Consider the following 19733-nt stretch of genomic DNA (forward strand, 5'->3'; position numbering starts at 1 on the left):
CCTTTATCTCACGTCAAGGTAAGTCAACCAATGTGTACATCGCACGCGGATATGTTAATCTACATTTGGCGCACGTTTGGATCGCTAATGGTCCGCTATCAGACCGCGCAAAGATGAGCTACATCGCCCGCCGAGGTCTCTCGACCTTGATCCCTCCCAAGGTAGGAAACCTCAAAAGCAAATGCAAAATAACTTCATGGAGATATAGTTACTGATTCTTGACCGTTTTAGATTGCTTCTCCCAACGTGAGACCCCTTACATTTATTGCATTGTCCATTCCATTCTGTGACGGTCGTTCGATCTGAATGACAAAATGAGCTTCATGATATCTTTGGGCATAATCGATCACTAACATCGGCAAAGGCAATCGGTGCTGCTAAGGATGCCGCCCGCATGGACCGCGTCGTCAACTTCTACGCCAAGCTCCCCCGTGGCTCTGCTCCTGAGACCAAGCCCACCGGCCTCATCGGCCGCTACTCGGCTCGCTACTTCGGTGACAAGCCTTCTGCTGCCCGTGAGTGACCTTCATATACTGCATTTCGCATTCTCGCTGACATGGGTGCTTCTTCCAGCCCTTGCCCACGCTATCGGTGGCATTCTCATCCTCGGTTACAGCATGGAGTACTACTTCCACCTGCGTATGGACCCTATATATCTGTATTCACCATGGAACATACATCTAACATGGTAACAGGTCACCACAAGAACCACCCTCACTAAATACATCTCGACTAGGTGATGGAAGTGGGGGATTTGTGTATATATCGTGGGCTTAAAGCTGAGGCCTTCGTAGAAGAGAACAGCTGTGTTATTGGCAATTCCAACCTCTTGTGACATTAGCTTCATACCTTCTCAATTGTACAAAGCGTATTTAATGTATTCTCCTGTGCCACTTGTACTCGGGATCTGTACAGTTGGATTCGGAATGCCGGGCGGTTGCATATGGAGATTCTGTAGGTTGGGGTGGAAGAAGAGCACCACCAATCGTTCCGCTCAAAGAGACTGTAGTTGGGGGCTTTACACTTATTGAAACTTCAAGTTGAGCGGCATAACTAACTCCAGAATGGCGAGTTATTGATCTTGGCCCCTCGACGTCAACGACTCCGCGGCTCCCCAGTCCAGCCACAGGGTTTGCTACAGTTTGCGGCGCCTCCTACGCTAACCGAAAACAGCCACCCTAGTCTTGGGAACCTGAGCCGTCACCCATCATCCATGACCGCAGGCCATCATCCGATCCCCATCAACTCAGAGACGAGCCACTCTATCGTGAACTCCCTTTCGGGATACTGTGGGCTGTTGCCTTTGTCCTCAGAGCTCTCTCAGCCGGCCGTTTACCTCGACCCCTGTTTCTCGCGCTCCGCTAGCCTCTTCATCATCCACCCTCTTGGTCGTTCGGAGCTTTTCACGGCTCAAATAGCTGAGCTCACAGTTCAACCGTGGCGATTCTTGATCCCTAACAATAGGTATTCTCCGAATCCTTCCTATATCCTACCTCTGTTATCAGAAGCCCGGTCGCCACACGTTTCGTTATTTACAGCTTCAGAACACATGTCTAACGATGTCGCAACTCGTTGTCCCTACAGACTCGAGAATTGTTATGGCAGAGCAGAACGGCCACGATGTGGTAAATCTAACCCTGTCGGGCGGCGATCCTTCGCTTTCCGACGTTCCTGCGAGCACCACCGACAAGAACACTGCTGGAGGGGACGAAGGGGAGATAAACACTATCGCTACAACATCAGCCGAGACGAAATCGAAAGTTGAATCAAAAGATCAGAAAATGCGCACGCAAATACCCACAGAAAGCAGCGAGAAGGAGAATGGCGGAGACCAGGTTACGGCTGTGAGTGTTCTAGGTCAGACGCCGGAGCCTCGACTTACCACGACGCAGGATGCGTTAAAGCAAGGTCCAGGCTTGGTGGCAGCAAAGGTACTTGAAATAAATGGGGTGACATCTACATCGGATGGTGGGGAAGACTCGGCCTCTTTAGGCGGCTCGGAATCCGATGCCAGTCGAACAGAAAGCAGAGTCAACAGTCGTGCTGGGTCAACCAAACGGCCAGCTACATTCAAGCCGGTCTCGTTTGCCAAATTCTCTGTCCCCAAAGCACCGGGTACACCCCCGGTGACTAAAGTTCCGGAAAAGAGTATGTACAGTATCACCTGTTCTGAGAAGATATGGGACTCATAACATGTGATAGCACCTTTGTCCTCAGGGACTCCTTTGGGCACGCCGTTACAGAATCCGCGGCCTCGTTTAGTCGCAAAGACAACAAGCAGTTTGCACTCCATATCGAAGACGGGCACAAGCGGCGCTAGGCTCGGTGGAGGACCCGATCCCAGTCAGGTTTGGAATAGAAATCGACGTAAGGCACCGCCGAGATGAATAGTTGCTAGTCTAACTTTGTATTCTTACAGCGGTCCAACAGACGCCCCCAAAACATCTCACTGACGAAGAGTTGAAGCAACAATATGGAATTCATATGACTTCGAGGATTCAAGAGGATGGCGGGGGAACAGAATCTAAATGGGCTGATATTGATGACGATGAAGATGACTGGGCTCCGGAAACCATTGAATGGAACGATGGAACCAAGACCGACTTGAAGGCCGAAGCAGCTAACCCTGAGCCTGTCCCGACTGCTACACAAACGACCACGACAAAAGCAACGTTTGAGAGCAAGGAAGGGCTTCCGCCAGTGGAACAAACCCCTTCGATCAAGGAACCCTCAAAATACATTGCCAAGTCCGTCACTTCTGTAGGACCAAACCCTACAGTACTTAGGCTGGGAGCTAGTGCGGAGAGGCAAGCGAGAACTGCTGGTATTTCTGCTAAGGGCCCCAACAATGACAAATTGCCGACGTCTTCTACGAGCCCGGCTCCTCCCGCCAAGTCACCTTGGGCCCCGATTCCGCCCATCGAAAAAGCCTCTCCGGTCATACCTCCGGTTCAAGTTCAACCCGTAACACGGCCTCCTCTTAGGGAAAAGCCCAACGACGGCTTTAGTGCGCCTGTGGCTCCCAAAGAGATTGCTGCAGATGACTTCAATCGTTCGTGGAAGGAAACGCAGCCGGGAACACGGGAGCTCTATAACTCCAGATCGGGACGTTACGAGCCTGTTCCCGAGCCGAGGAAAGGCGGCAACTATCGAAATGAGCAGAGCTTTCGCACACCATCCGTGTTGCAACGACCCACGGCGCCAGGTGAGCACGCTGGGCCAGCAGAGCCTTCTGCTGCGTTCCAGACCCACAGGACGAGCGGTCAAGACGGTGGTCACTGGACTCGTCGCCGTACATCGTCAAATGTCAGCGGCGGAAGTGGAAGTTTCGGTCGGCGGATGTCGATTGGCCGACCTGATTTGGTACAGAAGCCATTTGAAGCCAGGCGTGGCTCCCTGGCAAATGGAATGGCTGAGCCACCATTTCAAGCACGCGAACATCATCCGATTGAGCCCCAATTACGGGATGTCTCCCCAAAGCGCCACGGGGCTGGCCCTTCTTGGCCTCCACGCGACTCGATTGTTGCCTCTGAAAGAGTTCCAAGTGTCGCTGCTGGGGTAAACCAGGCTTCTACTGCTGATGGACAGCCTAGAGTACCGCAACCACCGCAGGAGGACCCCGTTGCCATGCAAGAAAGGATCATGAAGGAGAAGCGTTTGGAGGCCCGGCAGCGAAGACTAGAGCAAGAGGAGAAAGAGGAAGCTGCGAAACGTGAGAGGATACGACAGAAGCTCGAGGCATTGGGCCCGCCGCCCGAGAAACCAAAGGCAAAGAATAAGGGATCTCCAGAGGTCAGTAAGGTTGAGTCGATAACTAGTGGTCCTGCTCTATCACCACCGAAACCCCCAGTGCCAGAACCTACCGGGGCACCCAAACAATATGGCATGATGAAAGTCCATCACCCTGATACCGTGAAGAAACTCATTGAGAGAGAAAGAAACCAAGATAAGCCTGTCACAGTAACTAGCGCTAGACGTCCCTCCTCCCCAAGCCGGGAAGCCAAAGCAGATGCTGTTACAACAAACGGACTCCAACCGTCACATGGGCCGACAGGGCCAGTCGAAGATATACCTGCTGAGCAAAGAGTCGACGAAGAGAACGCCCAGTGGATGGGTGGGATGAATGTACCCAACTACGCACCTTGGACAGCGAACAAGAAGCTTGTCGGCCCTGCGCCTCCTATCACGAATCCGTGGAAGCCTTTCACCAACGACAAAACGTTAGGGAATGGCATCTTCGACCAAACTCTGGTGGGGAATTTTCCAGCACGGGACTTGGCTCTACGAAATCCTCTCGGTTTGGACCACTCATCCCTCCCTCCGAGCACACAACCATTTCCCACAGCGACGCGATCCGCCCAGGAGAGTACAACGATATCCCCTCTACCCTCGCCTGAAGCTAGACATGCTTCCTATGACACCTTAAGCCCAATTGCTCGTCCAGGGCCCATTGGTCCTCCCAGAGCGCAGCACCCCCATTGGCAGAATGATACACGTACCGCTGCATGGAATGATTTCCACGCAGTTGCCACGAAACGCGAGGCTGAGGAAAACGAGAAGTTGCGCAGTGAGATGAATGCTCGTGAAAGTCAGCCCTCACTTCAAATCACATTCAACGAAACCTGGCGACAAGTACGTTCTGGAGACCAGGCTGGACAGAGGCAAATTGTCGGTGTCTCGAGATCGACAGAGGGAAATCCTCCACTATCGAACCCCTTGACCAGTCTTGAACACCCCGTTGGCCCTCTTCCTTTCGTGGAACCGCATGCACGCCCTCTTGTAAGCTTTCCTACTCGCAGCTCGCGGTTCTTCCCACAGGCCATGGAAAACAGGAAACCGGCGTATGAAGAGATGGACTTCTTCCGAAGCCCTTCACCACCCCCGCCTGAAGAGATCTCGACTCATCCAGTCTACTTTGGCGACTCGAATAGGCCTCTAGTGCATCTTCCTGCACCAAAGCCAATCGTCAAACTTCCTCCAAAGGTGGTCGTGCCGCCGCCTCCGCCACCCACTTTTGCCTCCATGGTTGCTTCTAATATACGCCCTGGTCCCGCTTCAACCGCTACAAATTGGCAGGAGAGAATTAACACCCTCTTCGGTAAGAAAACAGCGCCGGAGAAAAGGAATGCTCTGGCGGTTTCGTCCGCCTCAAAGGAGCCGCTCGATGTGCAGCTGCATGTCGCAGCAGTCTCAGTTTCGCTCCCTTACAATGGGGAAACCCAACTCGGAGACGGCGAATTGACTGCAAGACAAGTCGAGGAAGCGGAGGAAATGTTTGAGGACCGTGAAGTTGGCTCCCTGCCAGTTGTCCGAGTTCCCACGATGGCTCCTCCTGCCGCTTGGCGAGCTGCACCGGCACCATCTCAAGCCCGGCTACGTGCTAAAGTTTTGAAAACGATGCAAGTCCTTAGCGTTGAACCTTTCTGTGATAAAGATGCTTCGCCGGTCTACCAGATCATAATTCGACCTCCTGGTGCGGTCGAAGCAAAGACCGTAGCCGCGCCGCGGAAACCAGGTTCCCATTCCAATCCTCGGTCGCGCGGACAGTCTACATTTAAGCCACGTAAGAACATCAAACCACGCGATGGGACCAGTGGCTCAAACTTCAAGAAGGCTGCTTCACAGCAAACAAATGGGAACAGTCAGACGCAGCGACAGCCGCGTTCAACTCAATAAAAACAGTTGAACGGGTTACTCTCAACTCAAGGTCTCGTTCTATACACAAGTAGACAGGCTCTTGAGCTACCCTCCTTTCACCCTTCTCCCCTGAGCTGCAATTTTAGCATCTTCTCCAGGTTTCGGGTCTTTTTGCATTGAGTGTTTGAAATGAGCTACGCCTGCAGGGAAAACAGATGGGATTCATTCGGGTTCTCTAGCATATGTTCTTTAGTGTTGTCCTTTCTCAATATTCCCTACAACTTTCTCTCTTCATCTCTTTACTCATTCTACTTACTCTTCTCCTGTACTCATTTTGAAAGTAGCCATTCCATCGCCCGTGATGTATGACCACGCTCTGATATCTTAACCCGAGCCTGGATGAAGTGCAAAATTTCTTAATGCTGAGCTCAAACCATCCGAGTTGACTTTGCTGTGCGCTACGAATGCCGTTCCTCTTCCCACTGCCTTCCTTGACTGGTTGTTGGCTGGGTTATATACAGGTTATCCATGTTTATTCTCGTCCTTCGCTTCCTTTAGTGAGGAAGCAAGAACATCGTCAGAAGTAAGTACTATCTATCTAGCTTGAAAAATGGTACATTCCAGTCACCGACATTGTCTCCTTCGCAGTGCGTCCCATAGGGCTACATATAGCAACCTATCGCCTAGTGGCGGGCAAGTAAGGTTAACAACAACCGTGCGGATACCACCTGTCCATCGTATGCTTGCTGAATAAAATAACCTGAGTTGGTCAAATGTTGTTAGGTTGTAATTATTGCTGATATTAATATTCATCCCTAACCCAAAACTCCAGGTATATCGCTCTCGAACGCCCCTCCTTGCTAATGCTGAAATAGAAAAAAATGTGCAGAAAGACGGCTAATACTGCTGCCTGAAAAACCCCAGTAAGCAGGCAAAAAGAGTGTAAGCGCGCTTTGTTTACCAATTCCATGTTCGGCTGGAAGCAGTGAAAACAGGAGGCTTCCACTGAAGTCTTGCCGGGTCAATCTTGCGAGACCCCTTCGCCTTTTCTTTCTCCAAGCGCTTGTTGCGCTCTTCAATAACCTCGTCTGTAAGCACGATAATCCATTGTCCTTTCTGCATGGCTGTTAGTTGCTTCTTCTATTATTGATCAAAAGTAATGTGGAAATGGAACTTACATTATATCTGAGCATTTTAAAGGTCACCAATGTCTCGTGTACGTCCTTTTCAGTCATAGACGTCAACACAGCGAGCTCGTTCTCGCTGACCGTTTCGCGTCCAGAATCCAAGAGAATCTCGACGAGTGTTTCGCGCCAGTATTGTCGGTAACCCAGCAACCCAAGATCACTGAGTGGCTTCTCAGGAGAACCGACCTTTCCTTCGCGCTTGCTCAGCTCGTAGCTGAAAGAGATGAGAAGTCTTCCGTAACCGCGCCGCTGGTATTGGGGCAGTGTGAGAATACAAGCCAGATTATAGCCCTCGCCGGACTCTTTCTCTTTGGAGAAGTAGCCCACGAGGTGACAACCGGTTTCATCTCGAGTGCACATGCAATAGAAGAGGAAGGGGTCGACATCGTAGTACAGAGTCTTGTGGTCAAGAAAAAGTTTGCTGAGCAGACAGAGGTTGCGGCACCATGTTCGTTGTCGGCGGCCGTCAACTTCGAAGAATGAGATGTTATCGTCTCGATAGATCTCGTTGCCAGGAGGATGCGTGAGGGTACACTTAGAGCGGTGTCGCTCGAAGGCGCGTTTGTCGTCGAAGTAGCTCAGGCAGAACTCATCAATGTATACCACTTCTGCATCAGAAAAAGAGGCAGGATAGGGAGAGAAGTACCACGGCTCAATATCGTGCTTGCCCATCTGGAGCCGGTCCAAATTCCGCACTCGATGGACTTCAGTCGGGTTTTGTGTCATACTGCCACTGGTACGTAGTTTTTCAATCTCCTCCTCCCGCGACATTAAGCCCAAGGCCTTCTCCTCCTCCTTTATCTCCTTGGCATCAACAAAGCTAGCGTCCATCATATCAATATCCTCAGAGTCAGCTTGGGGTGTGCCGTCCGCAGACACCGCTTCCAATCCCAACATAGACAGGTTCACAGGAGTCTCGTCACCACGATTCTCCTTGCCGCCTGCTTTCGATGGCCGCTGGGCTTTGCCCACATTGATATTTTTGCCAGTGAGAAGGTCTGGAGTGGCCGAGACATCACGACTGCCAGCTCTCACGCGTTTGTTCTTGCTAGGAGCCTTGTTGGCAGGCCCGGTTTTCTTCTTTTCCGGCTTCTCCGGCTGAGGCCATTCGACCTCTTGGGACAAGTCAAGCCTGGAAGCAGCAACCCACTCTGAAGGATTTCATTAGCATAATGTCCTTGACACATCGCTCGCATACATACCGTCGAGACGTTTATTGAAGTCAACATAATGAACGCTGTATGCATAGTTAGCTAATGGTATGTTTAAAATAATCCAAAGTTGAACTCACTAGAAAGCAAGCCCATCTTTGCGCTGCTTTATTGACAAGATCTCTGCTTTTCTCAGTTCCCCGTCCTATAATGCTGTCAGCCATTTTGTACACTTGATATTCACGTGATGACGCGTCAATGCAACCGTAAAAAGAGGGAATGCACAACGCACCTTGTGGACCATGGCCTTTACACCGATCCTAGCGTCTTATTTAGCATATGCGACCGGTGAAACTGGGTACGTGTACGTTGAATATACCCTCAGAAAGATTTATTTCATGCTGCGCAACTTACCTGATGGTGTTGAGGGTGGCGAATCCCTTTTCGACGGGGTCCGGCGTCCCGGCGGCTTCATCTCTGCCACCCATAGTGTTCAGCAAGCAATTACCGTCCTATCTGGGTGTAAAATAGAGATAATATCGCTGTGTTGGTTGATTTCAGCGATCAAAATCCAAGAGGGCTCTTGAGGCGATTGATGGAGGATTGAGTGTTGGAAGGGGCGGGAGAGACCGCCTTTGCATGCACATTTCGCCTCGTCCGCATTGGGTTCCCTGGTCGGCCTGCCTAGGTATCTACGAGTGGTCTACAAGAAGAGGCTAGCGTGTAGAAAGGTTAACGAACGACATAAATCTTACTGACAGTAAGCAAATCATGTCAATAATGAAATACATTGTGTAAAGAACTTTGTACAACCTTTCTCCCAAGCCTCACATTCAATGCCAGCCATTTACCATGCCTCCGGCGCCCGCAACCAGCTCGTCCAGTTCTTCCTTCCTGGATCGATACTGCTCCTGGGCTTCTCTTTCTCTCCGCATGACGAAGGCCACATCTTCTCGTAGTTTCTCCAGCCTCCTGAAGATCGCAGCTTCTTCCGAAATCTGGAGTGTGCGGAAAGCGTCCAGTTCATCCTTCGATCTCTCCAAGGCTGTATGGGCCTCCGTAATCTTGGTCCGGAGCATCTTCGCCCGGTTTTGATATCCACCGTAGTGCAAGGCCAACTTTTTCTCCAGCTTATTACCCTGTTCAGCGGTAGCGAGTAATGAGGCCTGCACATTGTCGAAGACGCCAATCATTCGCTGTTCTTGCTGATACACGTCTTCCTCATCGTCGTCGGCATAGTTGGAAAGACCAGGCAGAGCGTTCTGACGGCTTGATGACCACTGAGTATCAAACTCATTCGACCACTCTTCCAGCTTGCCGGAGGAAACCTCGGCCGCAATTGCGGCACGGGCTTCTTCCAACCACTGGTCATCGAGCACCTCCAACTTGCGAGGCTTGCCTTCGACCTTGGCACCGGGAACAGGGAACTTGCGCGCATCGTTGGCGATCAACAGAGCAGCCTCTCTAGCTATCAGACCGGTATTTGGATCTGTGACATGGGACGCCCGCTCCATTAGTGCATCGATATCGAGCACAACAGGCCGAGGCAGAGCGCGTTGGTACACCTGTGTCTGGCGTCTGTGTTCAGCCTGAGCCGCTCGCTCCCGAGCTTCCCTTTCCCGTGCATCTCGAACAGCCGAGTCTTCCTCGGAATACTGTGCCATCGCGGCTGGTTCAGCTGTTTCAGACGGCAGCTCTTCTAGTTCCCATTCAGTTTCCTTCGGCCTGGGAAGCGCCGCAAGCCTGCTGCGGATGCTTTGCCGTGCAAGGTTCTCCTGCATCTTTATCTCCCTAGGCGTGCTCCCAATCAGCTGCCCACCACCAATCTCTTTATTCAATGAGAAGTGATCACGAGGCGTTCGGAGGGGAGTGGCACCAGGGCCAGCACCTCCCGGCACGGGCGTTGCACCTACTGGGTTACCTTGCCGGAAGGGAGTGGCCATGGGGTTTGGCGTGACGATCTGTTGACGGCGGGGTGCAATGCCGTCGAAACCAGTAGAAGACCCTCCCTCATGTAGTGGCGTATTTTCTCCGCCCAGCAGTGAAGACTGAGTTTCCGTGAGGGCTCTGATGTTGCGAATTTCGTTTGCAATGTGATCTTCCTCTGGGGGTGCTCTAGGCGTTCGGATGGGTGTCCCTCCGACCATGGCGGAGTAATTCCCTAGTAAGCCTCTGGTCCCTTCTTCATCCCCAACCATCTTGCTGGCTTTATCTCCTGCCATCCCCATTTTGATAATATCTTCCATTTCGCTTTCGCTGACCTGAGGACTGGGAAGGACAAGGGCTCTCCGTTTGCTGCTTTGTTCTGCCTCACGAATCTTTTGCATCTGGCCTGCTCGAGCAGCAGCCGCAAAAGCGGCAGAGTTACTGTTCTTATCGTTCTTCCTCTTCTTCCGTTCTGCATCTTCGTCTTGATCTCCTTTGCGCTTGTTCGCTAGCTGCTGTTTCCGGGGGTCAAACATTTCTCGCTGTCTTTCATTGCGCAATTCTTCCTCCGCGGTGTCGTAGAATCCAGGTGCTGCTGGCTTTTCGAATGGAATATCCGCATTGTAATCCATCTCGCCCTGTTTTCGAGTAACGACCTTGATGTTGATGCCGGCATTTTTCAGCTCACGGCGTTTTTGGAGGACGGCAAGTCGTCGCGATTCCTCAAGTTGTCGTTCTCTAGCCTTGCGCTTTGCCTTTTTACCCTGTGTGTTTGCCAGACGGGCCCGCGCCTCGCTCAGCATCTCCTTTTCATCTTCATCAAGATCAATAGTATCTGGGCGGGCGGGCTTTGATTCCGGATCGGGGTCAAGTTCGCCAGGTCTAGAGGAAGTTAGTATTACCTAGACCTCAACAAATGAATCTAAGCACATACCGCAGGCGTCTGACGTCGTCTGCACTGGGGGCAGAAGCTTCTGTACCAGGACCTCCTAACCCGAGCTCGTCGTTCTCACGGGCTTCTGCCTCATCCAGAAGCTTCTGGTATCGCTCTAAGCATTGGGTTGCTGTTCGACCCACGATCGGTGCAATCGTTCGCCATTGTGTCGGCATCAACTTGGCCAGATGCAACAACTTCTCATCCTCTTCCCGCGACCATTCCACCTTCCTGATTCCAGGGTCGAGCCATTCAACCCATCGCGCTTTACATTGTTTCGGAGTCTTCCTTGCTAGTAGCGAAGATACACGCGCCCACTGATTGAGACCGTACTTCGAGACCTAGAGGAACAGCGAAATGTTAGTGATGTCGCTTGCGCAAAAGTTACCTTCGAGTGTAAGCTCCGCAGATATCAGCTTACCGCAGCTCGAAGAACTTCGTCCTCAATGTTCGTCCTAGTACTGAGTTAGCCGGAGCTCAAAAGTGCTTGCTTCGCGACTTGGACTTACCAAACGCCTCCTTTGACGACCGGCATGGTTGCTACGGATCGAAGCTGGGGTCGGATCAGATCACAGCTTGAGTATTATGTGTTAAGGTTAAGACGAATACCCGCAACTGAGAAATGCGAGCCGGCCGGTCGAAGACAGTCGCGCGGAGTTGAACAACGGGGACATTGAATCATGAAGTTCTGAAGTCCGCGATGGGTACTAGACCCGATCCGGCTTAGCACCGTTGACCGTCCCCGCCGAGGCGGTCCCGAAATTTTAGCAAAAAAAGTTCATGGGGATTCAAGACAAGCGCGGTTTCTCGATCTCTCATTGAGTCTCTGATTGAGATTTTATCAGAATGTCTACTTCATTACAGGCACCTCAACAATACAGCCAACCTTCTAGGAAAGGCAAGAAGGCTTGGAGAAAAAATGTGGATGTCTCGGAGGTTCAAGAAGGCCTCCGCCTGTTGAAGGATGAAGAAATCAAAGGGTACCCGCAAATCCGCTGAAATGTCGCTGCGCGATTTCTAACTATTTGATTCCAGCGGTGTTCTAGCAGAGAAACCATCCGAAGAACTATTCGTTATCGACAAAAAGGGCTCCTCGGAGGCTCGCGACGCATACCGCAAACAGCACAAGAAGCTTCTCAAATCCGATGAGATCCTCGCGCAAAGATCCGCCATCAATGCAGTCGACACTCGAAAACGTGCAAACTCCAAGGTTACTGATGGTGTCATTGAGCCAAAAACGAAAAAGCACAAGAGCGACTGGGTCAGCCGTAAGGAATGGCAACGCTTGAAACAGGTGGCTAAGGAGGCCAACCCGCTTGGGAAGTCCAGCGATAGTGGATTTTTCGACCCGTGGGCAGATGAGGCAGACCCGACGCCGTATGACGATCCTCAGTTCGACTATTTGGAGAAGCCTAAGCAGAAAGTGGCCCCAGTCACCATAAAGCAAGCTCCCATTTCACTCGCTGCAAATGGAAAGGCTGTTCCTGCCGTAGGAAAGCCCGCCGCTGGTACAAGTTACAACCCGACGTTCGAAGACTGGGATCAGCTGTTGCAGGAGCAAGGTCAAAAAGCCGTCGAAGAGGAGAAGAAGCGATTGGAGGAAGAACGCAAGGAAGAAGAGCGGCAGCGTCTGATCGCTGAGGCCAAAAATGATGATGGTGAGGCAAAGTCAGATGACGAGAGTGCATGGGAGGGCTTTGAGAGCGAGTACGAGAAGCCGGAATGGCTAAACAAGAAGCGCCCGGAAAGGAAAACGAAAACACAAAGGAACAAAATCAAGCGAAGGAAGGAGGCTGAAAGGCAAGCCAAGTGGGAGGCACAGAAGCAGAAGAAGGAGGAACAACTTGCCCAGTTCAAGGCCAATACAGAGCGTTCTGAGCAACAGGCACTGGAGCGTCAGGTGAAGGACAGTGACGCTGACGATTCGTCCGATGAGGGCGATGACACTACTCTGCGCCGAAAACCCCTAGGGAGACTAAGGTACGTCTCACCCAATATACCCCCGGACCTCATCGCTAATTATACCAGGGCCCCTGAGAAGCCAACCGAGGTGGTCCTCCCAGACGAGCTGCAAGATTCGCTGCGTCTGCTGAAGCCAGAAGGGAATCTTCTCGACGATAGGTTCCGGACGTTGATCGTTCAGGGCAAGCTCGAGTCGCGCAAGCCCGTATCGCAACCGAGAAAGGCCAAGAGAGAAGTCACTGAGAAATGGGCCTACAAAGACTTCAAGGTGCCTGGGTTATAATCGCCATTGCCCTAAATACTTCACCGAATATCATATCTTATGGGCGGATTGGGTAAAAAGTAATGACACATTTCGAGCGCATGTATCTGAGTCTGCATTCAACCTATGATAGACACAGTAGAAATCTGCATACCAACATGGGTGGTAATATAGACCGAGGACTATTTGCACGACGTTCGAGAACTCCGAGCCTCCAGTTGTATATCTGTGGGTCAGCGGGGACCAACCGGATTTTAGCGCGGAGTTGGCCCGCAGCATTATTTCTTCTCTTTTTCTTCTCCGTTCACCAAGCACCATGCGATAACACCCAAACAACATTGGAATGGAACTCAAAGCTCTCTCCAGCAATTGGAAAAAGCTCCAGGAGACTTTGAAGAAGGACGTCTCCACTGTCCCCGCACCAAAGCGCAAACGGTCCGATCGCGAAACCCAGAATGATCTAGTGAAGAAACGGAAAACCGCCGCAGAAGCAGGAAAGGCAAAAGGGACTCCACAAACTATACGGACCTTGAAGAAACGGAAAAGAATGTCTCAGGGGGCTACAGGTGGCGATACTAGTGCTGCCCAGAGTCCCACTCTGGTAGTTTCGAAAGAAAACGAAGGTCGCTCTCCAACGTCAGTATTCCGATGCTCTCTGAAAATGAAACTAACTTCTCTCTCTGAAAATGAAACTAACTTCTTATAGCGTTGAGATAGGCAAATACATTGCGATGGATTGCGAGATGGTTGGAATCGGCCCAAACCCAGATGACGACTCTGCCCTTGCCCGGATCAGTATCGTGAACTACAACGGCGACCAAGTATACGATTCATATGTGCGACCTAAAGAGATGGTCACAGATTGGCGGTCACACGTCAGCGGCATACTTCCGAAGCACATGGTGGAAGCTCGGTCATTAGAGCAAGTGCAGAAAGAGGTCGCGGAGATTCTTGAAGGTCGGATACTGGTTGGACACGCTCTCCGGAATGATTTAGATGCACTTCTTCTCAGTCATCCCAAGCGCGACATTAGAGACACCAGCAAGCACCCCCCGTACCGCAAAATCGCCGGTGGGGGATCTCCTCGATTGAAGATCCTAGCGTCGGAGTTCCTCGGGTTGGACATACAATCTGGCGCCCATTCTAGTGTGGAGGATGCGAAGGCCACAATGCTGCTGTACCGGCGGGATAAGGATGAGTTTGAACGAGAACATCTGAAGAAATGGCCAGTCCGAGTAGTGTCGGAGAGCAAAGAAAATGGAGGGGATGAGAAGAAAAAGAAAAAGAAGAAGAAGAAGACGCGCAAGAGGTGAGATGAGTTATCTAAATATACCCCATTTTGAGCTTGCATCAAACCAATGTACGAAACACTGCCGCCAAATTTTTGATCCTTGAAGTAGGTAGGCGTATAAACGCTTTTGTATTGCAGTACATATATCAATAGAAACCTACGTCGAAACTTGGCTTCCGTGGTGGGTAGTAGTTCAGTACCTGTGCTGTGCAGTAGACTCATTCTTCCGCCCAGACTCCGAAAGCCGTTCTCCGCTCCGCTCCCACTTTACGCGGTGCGCGTCGCGTCTCTGCGACAACCGACTTGACATCTACGAAATCACCCGAACCATCCAAATCGCAACCCCAGTCATCCGAATACAGTTGCGCATTGAGTCTGTTATTGCGTCTTGTTTATTTTGCCACCATTCCATCCACAATGTTCGCCATTCAACCCCAGCATAAAAGCTCCGAATCAAAGGACAAGGAGTCCACCGACAAGTGCATACCTAACATCCTTCCCTGTCGTATCCACCACGATGGTGCTGTTGAATCGCTGAACCGATACTGGACGCCGAAAGCAGATCCGGAAGGTGAGCATGCGCTCCGCTGTTATAAATATTATTTACTTATTAATTACCAGACAACAATCTTCAGACCGCATACTTCCGGGGCCGGAAATTACGAGGGAGGCGCGTGCATTTACCCGAGGGATATGAGGGTGAGGTGCCCATATAGATTTCCCAATAGAGCAGGGTCTTTTGCTAACTAATTGACAGGGGTTGTGGTAACGCACACAGACCGCGAGATGCCAACGACTATAGGCAGTGAGACCGTAAGCGCGGAAGGCGAACGCGATGAGCCGATCAAGGTGCTGGAGAAACAGGCTACCTTTGGCGATTATATGGTCTGGGGACACGAAATGATCCCCGCCGCGGATGATTCATTCGTCAAGGGGGTGGAAGAGTGGGTGAAGTTTGCTGGGGTGGTAGGTTGTAAAACTTCTCATGTTGATCTTCAAGCTGATCATAGGTCCAGATGCATACTGTTGATGGGGACGAAAAGAAGTCCGCTTGACGCAGCAAGATTCGGTATCTGAGTACAGGCTCAAGCAGATTAAGTCAATCCCACTTCCGGCCGCCGAGGAAGCAAACCAGCAGGAAGCGCGTGAACAGTGGCGCTAGAAGGGGACTTCGGTACATGGACTTTATAGTTTTCACTACCGTTGCACCTGTCAACCCAACGTTCGACGCCGGGAGACCTCCAGCCCCCAATTTCATAACCGGGCTTATGGGTTCGATCCGACTTTTCACTCCCGGACCGCCTGTTATGATCTTCAGGCATTGTATATATTTCAGAATACCCATTGGAATGCAGTTCGATGCCAGAAGATCTACACTCATGCTTTTGTTGGGCCCACGGCCGATATAGATAAGCTGACCGCCCCAGTACCTACATAATTTAGTGCCCTAGGCGACAAGATTTCGAGCTTTCAACTTTTCATCGCACTACTCTACACCCAATTCCTTGTTATGGAGGCTAACAATAGCAATAAAGTTGCACCCGAAGCACTAATCTCAAAATTTGAGGTTACTAAGCTCCTCAAACAAGGTGTGCCCTTCCCCGCATCCTAGCACCCGGAAGAGATCGGTTCGAAGCTGAGCAACTAACACACCAATTTTCAGACCAGAATGGCCGCCGCATCGTTCTCCTGGGATCTATAGACGGCCAACAAGGTATTCTCACTGCTGAACGAACTGCATTCGCAACCGAGTCCCTCGCCGTCCTAAAGGCCTTCCACTCGTCAATCACACGCGTAAACAACCTTGGCGATAACGACATCTACCGATGGTACCTAGCGTCCTCGGGCATAGATGCCGACGGGCACCCATCGCACGATCTTAAGCTCAACGTTATCTGGCCGTGCACGGAACAACACATTAAGAAGTACTCGGATCAGGTTCTGCGCATGGTAAACGAGACGCCGGAGATCTACCGGGATTATGTACGGCCTTACATGCAGGCGAAGAGAGAGGAGGGACGACTGAACTGGGTGTTCAATATCCTTGAGGGACGCACCGAACAGGAGGATGTTCTGCTGCGAGATGACGGACATGGAGCCGAGAATGCGTTCTTGGTGCTGCCTGACTTGAACTGGGATAGAAAGACGCTCGGCTCGCTACATCTATTGGCGCTGGTGCAACGGCGCGATATCTGGAGTTTGAGGGATCTGAAGAAGAAGCACGTGCCTTGGTTGAAGTATTTGAGGAAGAGGGTGCTCGAGGGCACCGTAAAGATGTATCCGGGCCTTGAGGAGGATCAACTGAAACTTTATGTGCATTGTGAGTATTTGCTTCCTCTGCTGCTGCCAAATACCGGGTGCTGACATGCTTCAGATCAACCGACCTACTATCATTTCCACATCCACGTTGTCAATGTCATGCTTGAGGCTGGCGCGACACAGGCTACCGGGAAGGCATTTGGACTCGAGAATCTCATTTCCCAGCTTGAGACTCTCTCTGGAGACGAAGAGGCGAGCATGGCAGACGTCAGCTTGGCCTACTATTTGGGCGAGGCGAGCGAGCTGTGGACGGATATCTATGCGCCTTTGAAGCGCGGCGAGAAAACTGCTGGGAAATAAAGTAGATCTTATGAATGATGAATAATGAACTTCTTAGATTCTTTTTCAGTTATAAACGAATGTAGTTTCGCGTTGTCCTGTACAAGTTGTCCCCACCCTAAACGCGGAGTCACGGATCCAACCCCGCAGTCTTTTTCTCCCCTCACCACTCGCCACATGCTACATGACAGCACTTGCTACAGTCCAAGTCAAGAACCTTTCCAAAACCAAGTCTCGCCCTCCAGTCCAAGTCAAGAACGCCATCATGTCAGACCCAGACGTCCCCAAGAGCAACAAGGCCTTCGTGCCCCTCGGTACGTCACACGCACCCAATCCCAGTTCCACCAACTAACCCTGGCATCAGAAAACAACCCCGAAGTAATGTCCCACCTCGTCCATCAACTTGGCCTCCCCCCGTCGCTAGGCTTCACAGACGTATTCTCCCTCGACGAGCCGGACCTCCTCGCGCTCGTCCCGCGCCCCTCACAAGCCCTCCTCCTCGTGTTCCCCGTCTCAAAAACCTACGAATCCAGCCGCATCGCCGAAGACAGTTCTCTCCCTGAATACAGCGGCTCGGGACCAAATGAGCCTGTCATGTGGTTCAAGCAGACGATCCGCAATGCCTGTGGGCTGATTGGCCTCTTACATGCAGTGTCGAACGGCGAGGCCAGGGAGCATATTGTGCCCGGCTCGGATTTGGAAGCGCTGCTGAAGGAGGCGGAGGGGCTGGATCCAATCAAGCGCGCTGATCTGTTGTATGAGAGTAAGGCGTTGGAAAGTGCGCATGCGGATGCGGCGAAGTTGGGAGATACCAAGGCGCCTACGGCTGAGGATGATGTGGACTTGCACTTTGTGGCGTTTGTCAAGGGTGGTGATGGGAGGCTGTGGGAGCTGGATGGACGGAGAAAGGGGCCGCTGGAGCGGGGCGTTCTTGGGCCTGATGAGGATGCGTTGAGTGAGCGGGCTTTGGAGTTGGGTGTCAGGAGGTTCTTGGATATTGAGGCCAAGGGCGGGAACCCGGACTTGAGATTTAGTCTTGTTAGCTTGGGGGCTGTCTTTGATTGACTTTCTGACGCCGAGGCCAGGGTGGTACATTAATATTTATATTTCATGACTTGACAGGTGCATGCCTGCAGCTGTCGGCTTCCACCCACCAACTCTCTGAATTGAACTTTAGAACCTCATTCCCACAAGCCCACCATCCAGCGGTCAGGTTCCTCGCAAATACCTCGAGCGCTGAATACTCTACGGGCTTATTCCCAGGGCCGTTAACGGCTTCAGTACCAGAACCATTCTCTGAGTCAGAAGAGAAAAAGACCTTTTCAAACAGCTCTTTGAGGTTCGGCTTTCGCGAGTGAACATCCGGAACAGCGGCAATTACTCTTCTCACAACGCCAGCGCCACCAGCACTAGCACTATCCTTGGAACCGGAAGCTAGACCTCGCCCTTTTTGCCCGATGACAAGAATTTCATACGGCTTCCGCCAGAGCCCTTCAATCGACGTCACAGGCTCTCCCTCAACAGTAGTCTTGATCCACACCCATTCCTCGCAGATAGAAAAACCTGACTCAATGAGAGAGCCGTACGCTATAGCCCTCGATTTAGCGGAGTTGGTAGTCCATATTGCGGCGATTGAGAGGTTAGACTTAAATTTGTCACGGTCTAGAGTGTCGCCAGGCAGCGGAGGCGGACCTGGATGAGAATGTGCCGCAAACACAGAGGAGATATATCCCATAAGCATCTCATTATCAAGGTACGTCTGCGTCTGATAGTGGCCGCTGCGCCGAACAGACCTGTTTGCCCATGGCGGATCGAGGACGATCAAGTTGAACTTTTGGTCTGGGTCAAGGTCCGGGATTGGAGTTGGATTTGCGTAATCTAGCTCATCTGATAGTGGTAGATTGCATAGGATGAATTTTGACAGTGGCGGAATGATAAACACATGCTCTCGTACATGTCCTCGTTTGTGCGCCTGCTTAGAATCGAAACTGAATCGTCTGAGCGACTTGATTGCAAACGGGTCTCGTAGCTCGATGGTCGTTGTATCTGAAGACGTATTCTTCACCAAGGTGTTGCATATCTTGCTTTCGTCTTCGAACCGATTTCTGCCGGGTGCTAGGATCAGAGGAGGCTGGCGTTGAAATTGATCATTTTCATCTGCCGACAGCTGGCGTGAAGGGACTTGGATATCGAAGAACTGAGGGTCACCCTGTTCCTTCCCATCAGAGGCATCAGGATGCTCATCCTGTCGCCGTTTCTTCCCGCGTGCTCTCTTTCCATCCCGGATTTCATCTAGCCACTTAGAGCGCGCCTTCTCATTCTGTTTGGAATCTTCTCCAGACTCCTTACCATCTTCGTCTTCGAGAAGGTACCGAGGAAGACACCATTCCGAATCTTTCGGATAATAATGCTTGATCTCACTCAGAGCATTAGACGCCAGAAGACAGACAGCTCCGTGGATATCCTTTTCTGACTGCGGGGTCTGCTCAAGGACTTTTGTGCGCGCGGTTTCCGATTTTGGCTCGTTTGAAACCGCGTATGGTTGCTTCAGTGGGGTTGATGATATGATATGTCGCCTTTTGACTGTTTTCTTGTATAATGATGTGATTGAGTCAGGTTCTGTGTTATTGGATGTGCCGGAGTTTGACTGTGGTGAGAAGTCCTGTGCTAGTGCAATGGATGTGGGGATGTCGACAAGGAAGACGGTGGAGCTGGGGTTTTCGTAGAGTATAGAAGAGTTTGTTCCCATTTCGACTTATGTTGTTGTGGTTTTATGGGTGGTGGG

At 51.4% G+C, this 19733-nt stretch overlaps 9 protein-coding genes across 9 annotated transcripts; 7 read left to right on the forward strand and 2 right to left on the reverse strand.

Moving 5' to 3' along the window:
• Positions 1–113: 113 nt before the first annotated feature.
• On the forward strand, positions 114–721 carry DSM5745_07339 (F1F0 ATP synthase subunit f; the record flags this gene model as incomplete). The annotated part of the gene is made up of 4 exons (XM_026749355.1): positions 114–161; positions 365–515; positions 574–639; positions 696–721. The coding sequence occupies 4 exons, from the start codon at positions 114–116 to the stop codon at positions 719–721; spliced, it is 291 nt and encodes a 96-aa protein (XP_026602445.1).
• Positions 722–1559: 838 nt separating this feature from the next.
• Positions 1560–5676, forward strand: DSM5745_07340 (uncharacterized protein; the record flags this gene model as incomplete). The annotated part of the gene is made up of 3 exons (XM_026749356.1): positions 1560–2148; positions 2203–2367; positions 2420–5676. 3 exons carry the CDS (start codon positions 1560–1562, stop codon positions 5674–5676), a joined length of 4011 nt encoding a protein of 1336 aa, XP_026602446.1.
• A 918-nt stretch (positions 5677–6594) lies between these two features.
• On the reverse strand, positions 6595–11370 carry cef1 (putative cell division control protein (Cdc5); the record flags this gene model as incomplete). The annotated part of the gene is made up of 10 exons (XM_026749357.1): positions 6595–6753; positions 6816–7975; positions 8027–8061; positions 8116–8180; positions 8268–8295; positions 8390–8487; positions 8827–10783; positions 10836–11176; positions 11257–11290; positions 11345–11370. The coding sequence occupies 10 exons, from the start codon at positions 11368–11370 to the stop codon at positions 6595–6597; spliced, it is 3903 nt and encodes a 1300-aa protein (XP_026602447.1).
• A 311-nt stretch (positions 11371–11681) lies between these two features.
• On the forward strand, positions 11682–13080 carry DSM5745_07342 (ribosome biogenesis protein NOP53; the record flags this gene model as incomplete). The annotated part of the gene is made up of 3 exons (XM_026749358.1): positions 11682–11815; positions 11871–12815; positions 12864–13080. The coding sequence occupies 3 exons, from the start codon at positions 11682–11684 to the stop codon at positions 13078–13080; spliced, it is 1296 nt and encodes a 431-aa protein (XP_026602448.1).
• Positions 13081–13402: 322 nt separating this feature from the next.
• Positions 13403–14372, forward strand: rex4 (putative 3'-5' exonuclease; the record flags this gene model as incomplete). The annotated part of the gene is made up of 2 exons (XM_026749359.1): positions 13403–13695; positions 13766–14372. The coding sequence occupies 2 exons, from the start codon at positions 13403–13405 to the stop codon at positions 14370–14372; spliced, it is 900 nt and encodes a 299-aa protein (XP_026602449.1).
• Positions 14373–14767: 395 nt separating this feature from the next.
• Positions 14768–15405, forward strand: DSM5745_07344 (ribonuclease H2 subunit C; the record flags this gene model as incomplete). Its single annotated transcript, XM_026749360.1, has 4 exons — positions 14768–14921; positions 14972–15049; positions 15108–15316; positions 15367–15405. The coding sequence occupies 4 exons, from the start codon at positions 14768–14770 to the stop codon at positions 15403–15405; spliced, it is 480 nt and encodes a 159-aa protein (XP_026602450.1).
• Positions 15406–15860: 455 nt separating this feature from the next.
• Positions 15861–16969, forward strand: DSM5745_07345 (putative mRNA decapping hydrolase; the record flags this gene model as incomplete). The annotated part of the gene is made up of 3 exons (XM_026749361.1): positions 15861–15939; positions 16014–16670; positions 16725–16969. The coding sequence occupies 3 exons, from the start codon at positions 15861–15863 to the stop codon at positions 16967–16969; spliced, it is 981 nt and encodes a 326-aa protein (XP_026602451.1).
• A 244-nt stretch (positions 16970–17213) lies between these two features.
• On the forward strand, positions 17214–18013 carry DSM5745_07346 (ubiquitin carboxyl-terminal hydrolase; the record flags this gene model as incomplete). The annotated part of the gene is made up of 2 exons (XM_026749362.1): positions 17214–17262; positions 17313–18013. 2 exons carry the CDS (start codon positions 17214–17216, stop codon positions 18011–18013), a joined length of 750 nt encoding a protein of 249 aa, XP_026602452.1.
• A 43-nt stretch (positions 18014–18056) lies between these two features.
• On the reverse strand, positions 18057–19697 carry DSM5745_07347 (MT-A70 family; the record flags this gene model as incomplete). The annotated part of the gene is made up of 1 exon (XM_026749363.1): positions 18057–19697. One exon carries the CDS (start codon positions 19695–19697, stop codon positions 18057–18059), a length of 1641 nt encoding a protein of 546 aa, XP_026602453.1.
• Between the last annotated feature and the right edge of the window lie 36 nt (positions 19698–19733).

This window comes from Aspergillus mulundensis (assembly GCF_003369625.1).
Source record: "Aspergillus mulundensis strain DSM 5745 chromosome Unknown scaffold_7, whole genome shotgun sequence".
NCBI classification, from domain to species: domain Eukaryota; kingdom Fungi; phylum Ascomycota; class Eurotiomycetes; order Eurotiales; family Aspergillaceae; genus Aspergillus; species Aspergillus mulundensis.